General features: G+C 37.8%; 1 protein-coding gene across 2 annotated transcripts in view; it reads right to left on the bottom strand.

Annotated features, from left to right (window-relative positions):
- Positions 1-9,047: 9,047 nt before the first annotated feature.
- Positions 9,048-15,942, bottom strand: part of ublcp1 (ubiquitin-like domain containing CTD phosphatase 1) — a 28,531-nt gene continuing 21,636 nt past the window's right edge. The window contains exons 5-6 of one of the 2 annotated variants that reach the window (XM_026259344.1): positions 11,550-11,677; positions 9,048-10,667 (exon numbers count right to left, since the gene is read on the bottom strand). In XM_026259344.1, the coding sequence (XP_026115129.1) occupies positions 10,640-10,667; positions 11,550-11,677 (156 nt within the window). In that variant the 3' untranslated portion in view covers positions 9,048-10,639. The remainder of the gene's footprint in view (positions 10,668-11,549; positions 11,678-15,942) is intronic. The other variant, XM_026259342.1, reaches the window with a different exon arrangement.

Raw genomic sequence — 15,942 nt, forward strand, 5'->3', positions numbered from 1 at the left:
TTTCCTTCATTGATATTGTTAACTTTATAGAACATCAAGTCAAAATGGTAATGGATCCAGTGTTTGGAAATATACAGGATGATCCTGTATTAAGGAATAAGGATGTGAAAAGAAGTGAAATTTCCTTCTCGTCCTGGAATAAAACAAACCAGCTTTGCAACCACTGTGGTTTCTGCAAACAAACGAAGTGAGTCTGAAAAACCAGGAAAGGTAAATGATGGTCCTGATAAGAAAGAATGTCTCTGCTGTGAAGGTGCACACACATTGGGTATGTGTCCTCAGTTGGGAAAACAATCCCACAGTGAGAAGATTAGTTTCTTGAAATCAAGTGGAGTGTGTTTTGGCTGTTTATGCATTGGGCACATAAGCAAAGAATGCAGAAAGCGTCTTTGTTGTGATGTTTGTGGTCTTAAACATCCCACTTTGCTACATATCTTTCCAAAAGAAAAGGCTAACGTTACAACTGAGAAAAAACCAAAGATGTCAGTGAATGATGTTTTGATTTCCAGTGGTCTTACTGGGGCTGGTGACTATGATTGTAAACTCCCAATTGTGCCTGTACAGATAAAAGCCAAGAAAGGCAGTAAAATTGTTACTACTTACGCCTTTTTAGATCAAGGGAGCACAGCTGTGTTTTGTACTGAGAGTTTAATGAAAAAGCTTAACCTCACAGGAACCAAAGTGCGGATACTTTTAAGAACTATGGGACAAGAAAAGGTTACTAGTAGCTATGCTCTGTCTGAAATGGAGGTAGCAGGATTGAATGGGAATGACTTTTGTGAATTGCATCGAGTTTATACGCAGGAGAGTATGCCTGTTCACAAGAGGAATATACCTAAAGAAAGTGACCTGCAAAGATGGCCCCATTTAAAGAATGTTAATTTACCTGAGATTGAGGCAGGGATTGAGCTGCTAATTGGAACCAATGTTCCTAAAGCTTTGGAACCATTGGAAGTCATCCGCAGTGTGAATGATGGACCCTATGCAATCAGGACAATGTTAGGATGGACTGTCAATGGACCGCTATCTGGAGATACTAATGATGTAAAGGATTGTGCTCAAACAGAGGTCACGGTCAATAGAATTTCAGTCCTGAATCTGGAAGACATGTGGCAGCAGCAATTTCAAATGGACTTCCCTGAATGTAGCCAAGAGGAACAAACTAGCTATTCAAGAGAAGATCAGAAATTTATGGAAATGGTGACAAATTCTGCTAAGCTTGTTGATGGGCATTATGAGATTGGCTTACCTCTGAGAGAGAGAATTCACATGCCAAATAATCGGAGAATTGTAGAACAACAGGCTTTACATCTAAAGAAGAGACTTCAAAAGGATTCTGTCTTTCTTACTGACTATAAAGATTTCATGAAGGATATGGTTTCCAAAGGTTATGCAGAGCAAGTACCTGCAAAGGATTTGATGTGTAGTGATGGACAAATTTGGTATATTCCGCATCATGGTGTCTACCATCCCACAAAGAAGAAAATCCATGTGGTGTTTGATTGTGGAGCGAGTTTTCAAGGAACATCACTTAATGCTCAACTCTTGCAAGGACCAGATCTCACCAGCTCACTCATTGGAGTGGTGACAAGATTTAGAAAAGAACCTGTGGTGATTATGGCAGACATTGAGTCAATGTTCCATCAAGTAAAGGTACCACCCAAGGATGCTGACTTGTTAAGGTTTCTTTGGTGGCCTGAGGGGGATTTAAGCCAAGACCCTACTGATTTTAGGATGTTAGTGCATTTATTTGGAGCAACATCATCTCCTAGCTGTGCTAATTTTGCTCTAAGGAAATGTGCTGATGATCATAAGGAAGATTTTGTCATGGAAACAGTGGATAAAATTCTACATTCCTTTTATGTTGATGATTGCCTTGTTTCAGTTGCTACTGTTGAAAAAGCGATGACATTGTGCCAGGAACTTGTATCCATATGTGCCAAAGGTGGATTTAGGCTAACAAAGTGGATGAGCAACAGACGTGAAGTCATGGCTGTAATACCTGAGGATCAAAGAGCAAAGACTGTGACAGACTTGAATATTGATCGAGAATCTCCATTGGTTGAGAGAGTTCTGGGTATGCAGTGGTGCATTCAGTCTGACACATTCAAGTTCAAGATTGTAATCAAAGACAGACCTATGACACGAAGAGGAATACTGTCCATGATTAGCTCTGTCTATGATCCTTTGGGAATTGTGAGTTCTGTTGTATTGTCTGCAAAGAGAATATTGCAAGACCTCTGCAAAGGAAACTTGGGATGGGATGATATCTTGCCTGAATTAGTTGTTCAAAAATGGAAAAGCTGGCTTCAAGAACTTCATCTTTTGGAAAGCTTTGAGCTTACAAGATGTCTAAAACCTTCAAACTTTGGTGAGATCGCTTCTGCACAGTTGCATCATTTTTCGGATGCAAGTAAGGATGGCTATGGAACTGTGACATACTTGCTAACACGCAATATGGATTCTTTAATACATTGTGCTTTTATCATGGGAAAGTCAAGAGTAGCTCCAATGAAGTCTATTACCATCCCACGTATGGAGCTCATTGCTGCTACAATGGCCAGTCGTATGGATGTTCTATGGAAGAAGGAATTACATCTGCAGCTTCAAGATTCAGTTTTCTGGACAGACAGTGCTTCTGTTCTCAAATATATCAAAAACGAAACTTCACGATTCAAGATCTTTGTAGCCAATCTGAATGACCTTGAAAAGCTTGAAGTGGATGACCCAGAGGTCAAGAAAGGTCTTGAGGTTAACTCTGTGCAGTTTAATGAAGAGGATAAGATTGCACGTTTTATTAATCACTTCTCTTCTTGGTTCCGTTTGAAAAGGGCAATGGCTTGGATTTTAAAGTTTAAGAAACTACTCCTATCTCTTAGTCAGAAAAGGAAACAATTGAGACTTGCTTCAGCTCATTATACTGGACAACAAGGAAATTCTTTGGAAAAGGAAATGGAAATTTTCAAAGGTCAACTCGAAAAATCTCATCTCTCACCTGAAGAACTAGAGATTGCCGAGTTGGAGATCCTCAGATTCTCACAAGAAAAGATGTTTCCTGAGGAGCTTGCTTGTCTAAAAAGAGGGGAAAGTGTAAAGAAAGACAGCCACATTTATGGACTTTGTCCTATGCTTGACGACGTTTTGAGGGTTGGTGGTAGATTAAGTAGGGCGTCAATGCCTGAAGAATCCAAGCATCCAGTCATTCTAGCAAAGAATTCTCACGTCTCTGATATTCTCTTGAGACACATACATGAGGAAGTTGGACATTGTGGTCGTAATCATATGTTATCTAAATTACGACAAAAATATTGGATAACAGGTGCAAGTACAGCAATAAGAAAGGTACTGTCCAAATGTGTGACATGTCGGAGACTGAATTCACTTCCTGGTTGCCAACAGATGTCTGACTTACCATTAGACAGAGTCACTCCAAATGAGCCACCATTTACTCGTGTTGGGGTGGATTATTTTGGACCTTTCGAGGTAAAAAGTAGAAGAAGTGTGGTGAAAAGATATGGAGTAATTTTTACCTGCTTAGCCATACGGGTTATACATATTGAAGTGGCACCCTCCTTGGACACGGATTCATTCATAAACGCACTTCGACGTTTCATTGCAAGACGGGGGCAAGTCAAAGAACTAAGATCTGATAATGGAAGAAACTTTGTTGGAGCGGAGCGAGAACTAGGAGTTGCCCTAAAGGAATGGAATCAATGTCACATTAATGATGTCCTCCTTCAGAAAGGTATCAAATGGTCATTTAACCCTCCCACTGGATCACATCATGGAGGGGCATGGGAAAGGTTAATTCGATCTGTGCGTAAAGTTTTGAATTCCATTCTCAAGGTGCAAAATTTGGATGAAGAGGGTTTGCAAACCGTTCTTTGCGAAGTTGAATCGATTATTAATGGTCGTCCAATCACCAAAGCATCCACTGATCCAAATGACCTTGAAGCATTAACACCAAACCACCTGTTGATTTTGAGAACTGTACCATTGTTACCACCGGGTGAATTCAAAAGAGAAGATGTATATGCTCGTAAACGTTGGAGACAAGTCCAGTACATGTCAAACTTGTTCTGGAAGAGATGGGTTCTGGAGTATTTACCACAACTTCAAGAGCGTCGGAAGTGGTCGGGAGTCAGGCGCAACTTTAAACCAGGAGACATAGTGCTTATAGTGGACAATACAGCACCTCGGAACTCCTGGCTTATTGGACGCATAATTCAAACCTTTCCAGATAGAAGAGGATTTGTGCGTCATGTGCAAGTGAAAACTAAAAGCAGCTGTCTGGAAAGGCCGATAACTAAGATCTGTCTTTTACAAGAAGCAGAAGATGGATAATTTTGCTTGAATTTTTTTTTTTTTTCAAAATATGAACAATTTTTCTGGCTGACTTTTTCTGGATTTTTTTTCTCTTTTGAAAGAAGAAATGGACATTTTATGATTTAAATGCATTGTTGATTGTTTTCATGTCTAATTAATGGAGATGTAATTATTACTTCATAATAATTAGGGGCTGGAATGAAAGGGACATGAAAAGGTTAACTGTCATGTGATCATGGTGGAGGGTCACGGGATTACCTGGGAATACTAATATTAGTCACCTGTTCACTTAGTATGGTAGAGGGAGAGGGGGTGAGTCATGACGATGTATTCTTTGTTGACCATTCATTCAACATTCATTCATACAAGCATACCCATCTACAAACTTTTAGGGCCCTATTTTAACGATCTGAAACGCAAGATTTGATTTAGGCTAAAGCTGTGTATGTTTAGTTATAATTAGATTTTAACCCAATGACACATACTGTATCAGGTTTTTTTTGTTGGGGGCTGAGAAGTGGACAAACCAGTTCTGGGTTAGCTAGGGTAGTTAAAGGGGGGGTTAAATGCTATTTCATGCATACTGAGTTTTTTTACACTGTTAAAGAGTTGGATTCCCATGCTAAACATGGACAAAGTTAAAAAAATTAAGTTGTACGTTTGAAGGAGTATTTATGTTCCAAAAATACTCCTTCCAGTTTGTCACAAGTTTCGGAAAGTTTTTTTGAAGTATGGCTCTGTGTGACGTTAGATGGAGCAGAATTTCCTTATATGGGTCTCAAGGGCCCTTCTCCCGGAAGAGCGCGCGCCCCTGTATAGCAGAGCAATGAGAGGCTGAGCACAGACAATCACTGATCAGAGCGAGAGCATCGCGAAATGTCACAAAAGGAGTGTGTTTTTGGTTGCCAGGGCAAGACAACCCTGCACAGATTACCAAAGAAAAAAAAACATTAAGGGACCAGTTGATGGAGTTTATTTTTTACAGAGCATCAACGGAGTTGTGCAAGTGTTTGTGTTTGTTCCCTGCATTTCGAAAATGCTTGTTTTACAAACAAGGCCCAGTTTGATGACGGATTTGCGTATCGTTTATTTCTTAAGGATGATGCAATCCCAACGAAAAAGGGTCACGATCGTGTGTTGGAACCGCAGGCGGTGAGTAAAACTGCTTCAAATATCTCTGCCTTCTTGTTAGTGCGTCCACCTCCCATCGGAGACCCGGGTTCGAGCCCCGCTCGGAGCGAGTCGTTGCTGCTGCTGCTCTCGTTCAGTTTTAGCCTCTGGATCTGATTCTGGATCATAAATAAACGGCTGAATCTGACTGTTAGCCATGGTTTGTTTTGGATGATGTTTTTTTCCTCAAGGTAATGTCAGCTTCCAAACGCTCTCAACGCAAAAGCCTACTGGCGTGATTCTTTAGCTCCGCCCACACGTCACGCCTCCATTCGGTCGTGCTTTTCCGGGAAAAATCGGTACAGACTATTTTCTCTTTCTCTTATGAATATAATAAAACTAAAGACTTTTTGGAGTTATGAAGAATGCAGTACTACTCTATAGGTACTCAAGATTAACAGGATATTGAGTGAAAACGAGCATTTCACCCCCCCCCCCCCCCTTTAAATGTGTGATTGCGAGATGTAAATGTCCAGGTTAGATTAAAGCCATTAACAGCGTGAATGCAAAGTGACTTACATCGTAAACAATATAATTCCCAATGTCCATATGTGAGCACAGAGGTAAATTGTTCAGGTCTCTGTGCCGCTGCAGGGAGCTCGTATGGGTCGATATTTTAGATGCCTGAGAGCTTCTCCAAACACCGCTGTTTTGCGCTTGGTGTGAGCTTGTTCCTGTAAGGTCCCCTTTCTTTCTCCTTATGTTTTTGCATTGCCAACAAAATAAATGCGCAAAAATGAAAGCGCTCTGAAATGTTTAGTCGCTCCTCTGTGAAGTTCTGAAGGCATTGCCCCTGGCAACAGATCCTGCCATCAGGGCCGACCGGCTCAGACCCCTCCCAAATCAACCCAAATCGGCACGTGACTCCTCATTCTCAATAGACCCATTTAGATGGGGTTTCTAAAATGTACTACCTCGTCAGATGACGTTTACTACTTTTTACTGGCCTTAATTTGGCATAATTTAATTTACTACCTTTTACTACCTTTTACAACCCCACGGAAACCCTGTCATTGGGTCGGCTCAAAAGTGGTTGTCCATTATGCTGGTCTTTTCCAGTCCCATCTGGGATGCCAAATATGTAGTGTCATCTGCTGTTGATCTGAAGAATCACACTCAGTCTGGGGTTTTGTTTCCAGAAGAAAAGACTGTTATTTCAAGGAGAATAAAGTCGAGAGTTCCTTCCAAGGAATATCTCTCGAATGTTAGGTGGTATATATTTATATACCATTTATACAGGATGTGCTCCTTATAGCTTTCGTTATGTTTACAATTCGATTCCTCCCTAGAGGGGCCCCCTAGACTTATGGTAAAGAAAAGGGCCATTTGTATGTTTTTCCAGATGTTTCTCATCTGAGGGTCTGTATATTTCTGCTGGGCAGGCACAATCTTTTTACACACAGGCCATATGATTATAAAGGACTTATAACTGTGTTTGTGTGTGTGTGTGTGTGTGTATATATATATATACATACATATATATATATATATATATATATATATATATATATATATATATATACATACATATATATATATATATATACATACATATATATATATATATATATATATATATATACATACATACATATACAGTACAGGCCAAAAGTTTGGACACACCTTCTTATTCAAAGAGTTTTCTTTATTTTCATGACTATGAAAATTGTAGATTCACACTGAATGCATCAAAACTATGAATTAACACATGTGGAATTATATATGGAATTATATACATAACAAAAAAAGTGTGAAACAACTGAAAATATGTCATATTCTAGGTTCTTCAAAGTAGCCACCTTTTGCTTTGATTACTGCTTTGCACACTCTTGGCATTCTCTTGATTAGCTTCAAGAGGTTGTCATGAAATGGTCTTGCAACAGTCTTGAAGGAGTTGAAGGAGATGCTTAGCACTTTTTGGCCCTTTTGCCTTCTGTCTGCGGTCCAGCTCACCCCTAAACCATCTCAATTGGGTTCAGGTCCAGTGACTGTGGAGGCCAGGTCATCTGGCGCAGCACCCCATCACTCTCCTTCTTGGTCAAATAGCCCTTGATGCCTTCTAGGGGTGTGCCGGAACTAGTATCGGTACCGAATGGTTCCTGGGCAAATTCCAAATGGAAGTGATCATCCCTATCCCCTTGGAGTGGGGTCTTTGGAGTGAATAGGGCATGTGTTGCCATTAAGTAGTCATTAGGAATGCACTTTGCAAAAGGAGCGACATCATTTCCTCATTATTTTCAGCTGGCATGTTCCTGTGACAGCGCACCATGTGTCCGTCAGCAGATGTCGCAGTTTTTTTTTATAATTTTTTATTGTTAGCATAACCGTTGCAAATAAACATACATTTTATTTTTGAGTAAGTTTAAAAAAATATGCTATATAATATATAAAAACGAATATATATATAAAACTTTTTAAAACATTAAATGTATTAGGGATGCACGATAATATCGGCACAACATCGGTATCGGCCGATAAAAGCTTAAAATGACCATTATCGGTATCGGCCGATATGAATATTTCTGCCGATGAGCCAAACCGATATTCTCCAAGTGAAACAATTGACCTGTTTTTCAGATGTGAATGTCTGTCTACATTTGTAAAATAATAAATTTATGGTAGAATCAGTACAGAAGAGATACATGGATTTCTCTTCAGTAAAATTAAAGTTTAAATATATCAGTATATATTTGTAAATATATCAGTATATATTTGTATATATATATCGATATCGGTATCGGCATCGGCCAAAATTATTTAGAAAATATCGGCATATCGAATATCGGCCAAAATCCAATATCGTGCATCCCTAAAATGTATATTGTTTTTATGTCGATGTCCATCAGTGAATCTGCTGTCACGGGAACATCCCAGCTGAAGATAATAAGGAAATTATATTGCTCCTTTTGCAAAGTGCATTCCTAACGACTACTTAATGGCACGCACATGCCCTACTCACTCCAAAGTCCCCACTTCAAGGGGATAAGGATGATCACTTCTAAATTTAATATGCCCAAGTACCGTTCGGTACCAATACTAGTACCGGTGCATCCCTAATGCCTTCAGTGTGACTCTACAATTTTCATAGTCATGAAAATAAAGAAAACTCTTTTGGTCTGTACTGTATATATATAGAGCTAGATTCACCTTGATTATACTTAATAAAATCTTATTAATAAAAATCTGCTACATCTTGACCCCAGCCACCATTCCTTGAGAAGTTTACTCAAATTCTTGAATCGATTTTACTTGACAATCCTCATAAGGCTGTGGTTCTCTCGGTTGGTTGAGCATCTTTTTCTTTCCGATTCCTTCCACTCAACTTTCTTTTAACATGCGTGGATACAGCACTCTGTGAACAGCCAGCTTCTTTGGCAATGAATGTTTATGGCTTAACCTCCTTGTGAACTGTCAGATCAGCAGTCTTCCTCGTGATTGTGTAACCTAGTAAACCAAACTGAGAGACCATTTTGAGATAGTGAATTGGTGGGTTTTGGTTAAATGTAACAAAATCATCACAATTAAAAGAACCAAAGACTTAAACTACTTCAGTTTGTTTGCACTGAATTCATTTAATACATGTGTTTAACAATTTGAGTTGAATTATTGAAATAAATGAACTTTTCCACAACATTCTGATTTGTTGAGATGCACATTTAAATACAGTCTGAAATGCAGTTAGACAAAATGCAATACTGTTTACCTAATATCTACTGTCTTTGATGACAACACATAATTTAAAAAAATGAAGAGTATAATATTATCATCATCATCATCTGCCAGTCTATTTTGATATGACTTCTTTCTTCTCCCTAAAACAATGTGAATGCTCTAGAGAAGAGAAAAAAAAATACCCATTTAACATTAGTTTTGTATTTAAAAAAAAAAAAGGACGTACGAAAAAAAAAAGGACGTGCATACATGACAACTATTCATTATTGTTCATTTGGAGAACTGTTTTATCTGCTGATAAAGATGCAAATGCATGTTCATCTTTTTGAACCTATTATGTTGTCTGAGATTTTTTTGGAATTAAGAGCCATACAGACAGAATCATGTTGTCCAGAATTATTGCTTCTTTCAATAAGACACGATCAGTTATGCTGGTCATACTGAAAACACGGATCTATTACACCTTCCTGTAGCATTCAAGTTCTATGAGATCTCACTCTCACATGCACCTAATGATGGGTACACACAAAAAGATAATCAGGCTGATTTTGGGCCAATTTCCCCCCTTCTGACAATCCTAGCTATGTCCTGATTATCTTGATGGTTCTACAGATTATTTTATCAGATTTTCCCTTGGTGTGAGGTGTGTTAAGAGTGTCTGAACCTGATCGGAAGAATCAACATGTTTAATATTTATGATCAGAAATCCTGATGTGTGGGGGGAACCCCGAGGACAAACGTGCGCACGCTCTGGAGATTATCACGTTAGACGAAACAATATCCAATCAGAAAATGAGATGATGGAAGACGGAAGCAGTCATGGCACAGCACAAAGTGAAATTTATGTGAACAGCAGAGATGGAGGATCAGCTTTTTGATTTGTGGCAACAGAACAAATTTTTATACAACGTGTTGTGTATAAAATCACACAACTCTGTGTGTGGTGTGCTGTCTTTGTCACATCATGGAACATCACACACTATAGGAGCAAAAATCAAGTTAAATCAAGGATATTTTATCCTCATGTTTGTGGTCTATCACATTTTGAAAATCTTATAAGATGTAAAAAATCTTTTGGTGTGTACCCAGCATAAGCATGGTCTAAGATTTTGCAAAAACAATTATATACGCATAATTTGCTCAGACGTTACCAATCAAGTTACTATTTAATTAATTATAAGAATGTGTCAGACAATAAGTGAGGTAAAGACAAGCATCATGCTTGTTTTAAATGTAGTCAGTGCTATTATTCTGTTGAATGCATTTATTGACCTGTTGAGGTAAACCGTGTTCTGAGTAATACAAGTGCTAGAATTACATTTGTCCTGCAGTAATGACCACTATAAAGAGATGAAGATGGACAACGCAAGATACAGAGAAGCAGATCTGTGGACCAGCAGTTGTTTCGTAAGGATGGAATTTCCAGCACCAAATCTTTCTAGACAGCAGATTCTCCTCAGTGCGGAAGATGTTATTGATTCTGCTTCTTTGAAAGGTACCTATTGGACAAGGAGACAGAACTATTAGGGTTGTAAAGGTAATTTATTACACACCTGTATTGATTTAATTACACCATATGCTTATTAATAAATTAGAATTAGTCACATTTCTGAATGCATTTTGGGGATGCAATATTGTTAGAGACGATGGTATTGAAGAGACAAATAGTGTTAAGTGTTAATTCATTCATAGCTGCACACAGTACAAGTTCATGATAGGTTTAGTACCACTGATATACCATTAAAGTATTTGTTACTATATTGGCCCCTACAGTTCTCCTAAGGATTTTTTCTATTTCAAGGTTTCGAAGCATTTTGGTGTCTTTAACATGCTAAAAAAACTTGTGAAACTTTGCACACACGTTGGAATTGTCGGCCATTAGGGCTGCGAAAAAGCAGGAAGTGAGTCAGTCATAGTGCCATCAACTGGCAGTAGGTATTGTGTACTTGTGAACACAACTACTTTTAAAATCCTCCTCTTAAATTTACCGTATTTTCCGGACTATAAGTCAGGACATAGTTTGGCTTGTCCTGCGACATAGTCAGGTGCGACTTATTTCTCAAAATTAATTTCACATGAACTAAGAGAAAACATTACGGTCTCCAGCCACGAAAGGGCGCTTACAGTCCAGTGCGACTTATGTTTTTTCCTCATCATGACGTATTTTTGGACTGATGCGACTTATGCTCAGGTGCCACTTATAGTCCGGAAAATACAGTACCCAAATTGCTAGGTGAAGTAAACATTTTTTTTTATATTATTATTTAGTTCAATTCAATAGTTCAATCAATTGTTGTATTTCAAGCCGCTTTATTATCAGCACTCTACATCCCTCTTCATCTCTGCTCATATTAGTCAATATAGTATTTTATTCACTTTACCTTTCCCAGTGCTTGTGGTTGAGACCTGAGAAGTCATCAAGTTTAGCAATCTCCTTCAGATACATAGACAGCTTATAGAGTTCTTTGTCTTTCTTACGGTTTAAGTGTGCCTTCATGAATGGTCTGATCTATGGCAAATACAGAATGACAAAAACAATTAACATGAGTGGAGGAAGAAGAGAGAAAAACTAAATGCTCTGAAGCATCATGATTTTAATTTCTTTATCAATTCTAAAATGGTTTGGAATAACTGATTTGTTTAGATCTTCACCACAGCTGGCACTTACATATACACAATATTCTGCTTGCTGGCAATTCTCTTGTGAACAAGCATTTGAACAAAGTTTGGAAAGGTTGAAGCAAATTACTGTGGGTTCATTGCACACACTACATAATGTGAGAAACATGTGCTTTTGCTCAATATTGCAATGATTGTAAAAAAAAAAAAAAAAAAAAAAAAAAAAAAAAAAAAAAAAATATATATATATATATATATATATATATATATATATATATATATATATATATATATATTTATTAGTGGTGGGCATAGATTATTATTTTTTTAATCTAGATTAAATCTCACTGTGATCTTGAAATTAATCTAGATTAAAATGGCTCATTCGAATTCTGACGAAGGCATTCAGAATATGTGTGTTACCCAAATAAAATTGACAAACAGTAAGTCTTTGAGAAGGGGTTTATCATGCTAGGTGGTGCAATAGAAAAGGGGCTCATCTCCTGTTTCCAAAATGCATCACAAAGTGCTTGAAAAATCTGTAAACTAATTCCACATTGCACAAGGTGCAAACAACATTACGCCTCTTTCACACCAATGTTTAAGTGTTTTTATTTTTAAGTTTCTAGGTGTCAAGGTAGAGAAACCAAATAATTAAATGTAAAATAGCACTGGATAGTCTTCAATGTAAAAATGAAATATACAATTCAAACCTATATTTATTCAGTCACCTTCAACATTTCTCACATTATTACGGTTTTGCTATATATATCAAAAATTATACCTGGTGTCTGAATAATTTTTTTTCAATCAAGAGCGGTGAGTGATTTTCATTTTCATTTTCTTGGATTAACATTTCAGCAGCCAGTAGATAAATTAGGCGCGGTCACTTTAAGAGACGATGAACGCATCCAAAATAATATCCCATTTTTTCCCTCAACTGTTTACTTTCACTTAAGAAATAACTGAAATTATTTGAGCATAATTTCCAATGTGGATATTTTTACATATTTTGTATGTATTTGTCGTTCGTAAATTCGTAAATTCGATGTTCAAGTGTTTTGAGACGCCTTTCTCTTCGCAGAAGAGAGCTCGGTTCAGTGTCGTTCTCCGTGATACGCAGCTCTCTCTCTGCGTTCAATGAACACAGCGCAAGTTACCAGCTACTCAGTTCAGCTTTTCAGACCCAGCATTCATGATATGCACGCTCTTAAGGCTGTGCAATTGGGCAATTAGTTGAATTAGTTGAAAGGGGTGTGTTCAAAAAAATAGCAGTGTGGCATTCAATCACTGAGGTCATCAATTTTGTGAAGAAACAGGTGTGAATCAGGTGGCCCCTATTTAAGGATGAAGCCAACACTTGTTGAACATGCATTTGAAAGCTGAGGAAAATGGGTCGTTCAAGACATTGTTCAGAAGAACAGCGTACTTTGATTAAAAAGTTGATTAGAGAGGGGAAAACCTATAAAGAGGTGCAAAAAATGATAGGCTGTTCAGCTAAAATGATCTCCAATGCCTTAAAATGGAGAGCAAAACCAGAGAGACGTGGAAGAAAACGGAAGACAACCATCAAAATGGATAGAAGAATAACCAGAATGGCAAAGGCTCAGCCAATGATCACCTCCAGGATGATCAAAGACAGTCTGGAGTTACCTGTAAGTACTGTGACAGTTAGAAGACGTCTGTGTGAAGCTAATCTATTTTCAAGAATCCCCCGCAAAGTCCCTCTGTTAAAAAAAAGGCATGTGCAGAAGAGGTTACAATTTGCCAAAGATCACATCAACTGGCCTAAAGAGAAATGGAGGAACATTTTGTGGACTGATGAGAGTAAAATTGTTCTTTTTGGGTCCAAGGGCCACAGGCAGTTTGTGAGACGACCCCCAAACTCTGAATTCAAGCCACAGTACACAGTGAAGACAGTGAAGCATGGAGGTGCAAGCATCATGATATGGGCATGTTTCTCCTACTATGGTGTTGGGCCTATTTATCGCATACCAGGGATCATGGATCAGTTTGCATATGTTAAAATACTTGAAGAGGTCATGTTGCCCTATGCTGAAGAGGACATGCCCTTGAAATGGTTGTTTCAACAAGACAATGACCCAAAACACACTAGTAAACGGGCAAAGTCTTGGTTCCAAACCAACAAAATTAATGTTATGGAGTGGCCAGCCCAATCTCCAGACCTTAATCCAATTGAGAACTTGTGGGGTGATATCAAAAATGCTGTTTCTGAAGCAAAACCAAGAAATGTGAATGAATTGTGGAATGTTGTTAAAGAATCATGGAGTGGAATAACAGCTGAGAGGTGCCACAAGTTGGTTGACTCCATGCCACACAGATGTCAAGCAGTTTTAAAAAACTGTGGTCATACAACTAAATATTAGTTTAGTGATTCACAGGATTGCTAAATCCCAGAAAAAAAAAATGTTTGTACAAAATAGTTTTGAGTTTGTACAGTCAAAGGTAGACACTGCTATTTTTTTGAACACACCCCTTTCAACTAATTGCCCAATTGCACAGCCTTAAGAGCGTGCATATCATGAATGCTGGGTCTTGTTTGTTTTCTGACAATCTACTGAACCTACTGGTAACTTGTTTGCCACGTAGCAATAAAAAATATACTAAAAACCTTGATTATTCTGGTTAGTCACATTGTACTGCTATTATTTTGAACAATACTGTATATATATATATATATATATATATATATATGTGAAATTAACATTACATGACTCAGCCGAACGCACAAGCGCTCATTAGCTCTCTTCTTCATGAGCATTTGAGAGTGTGGATAAAAACTTGATTAGAGTGCCATCTGCTGGTAAAATTAGGGATGCACTGATATCGCTTTTTCCAGTACTCGCCCCATACCAATACTTTTATTTTTGGTACTTGCCGATACCGATATTTGGATTGTATTTGTAAATTTTTTAAATAATTTAATTTAATTTAGACATTTAGCAGACGCTTTTATCCAAAGTGACTTACAGTGCATTCAGGCTATCAATTTTTACATATCATGTGATCCCGGGGAATTGAACCCACAACCTTGCGCTTGATAATGCAGTGCTCTAACAATTGAGATACAGGAACACATATAAATATTGGGTAGAGCAACCAAAAGAGTATGTATAATGTTGGGTGGTTAACTTTTGGTATTAAGTAGAAACAGTCACCAAAATTCATTCAAAACACACCTTTAACATTACACTATCACAGTTTAATCTCTATAGTTTAGAAGATGGTAATAAAATGACAAAAACTCATAGTTAAACTGTGTAAGAACAAAGTCATCTTGATAATGTTAGATAACTTTGATATAAAGGTATGTAATGTATTACAATCAACCAAAAAAAAAATTATATATATACAGTATTGTTCAAAATAATAGCAGTACAATGTGACTAACCAGAATAATCAAGGTTTTTAGTATATTTTTTATTGCTACGTAGCAAACAAGTTACCAGTAGGTTCAGTAGATTGTCAGAAAACAAACAAGACCCAGCATTCATGATATGCACGCTCTTAAGGCTGTGCAATTGGGCAATTAGTTGAAAGGGGTGTGTTCAAAAAATAGCAGTGTCTACCTTTGACTGTACAAACTCAAAACTATTTTGTACAAACATTTTTTTTTTCTGGGATTTAGCAATCCTGTGAATCACTAAACTAATATTTAGTTGTATGACCACAGTTTTTTAAAACTGCTTGACATCTGTGTGGCATGGAGTCAACCAACTTGTGGCACCTCTCAGCTGTTATTCCACTCCATGATTCTTTAACAACATTCCACATTTCATTCACATTTCTTGGTTTTGCTTCAGAAACAGCATTTTTGATATCACCCCACAAGTTCTCAATTGGATTAAGGTCTGGAGATTGGGCTGGCCACTCCATAACATTAATTTTGTTGGTTTGGAACCAAGACTTTGCCCGTTTACTAGTGTGTTTTGGGTCATTGTCTTGTTGAAACAACCATTTCAAGGGCATGTCCTCTTCAGCATAGGGCAACATGACCTCTTCAAGTATTTTAACATATGCAAACTGATCCATAATCCCTGGTATGCGATAAATAGGCCCAACACCATAGTAGGAGAAACATGCCCATATCATGATGCTTGCACCTCCATGCTTCACTGTCTTCACTGTGTACTG

This window comes from Carassius auratus, unplaced genomic scaffold, assembly GCF_003368295.1.
Source record: "Carassius auratus strain Wakin unplaced genomic scaffold, ASM336829v1 scaf_tig00215135, whole genome shotgun sequence".
Taxonomy (NCBI): domain Eukaryota; kingdom Metazoa; phylum Chordata; class Actinopteri; order Cypriniformes; family Cyprinidae; genus Carassius; species Carassius auratus.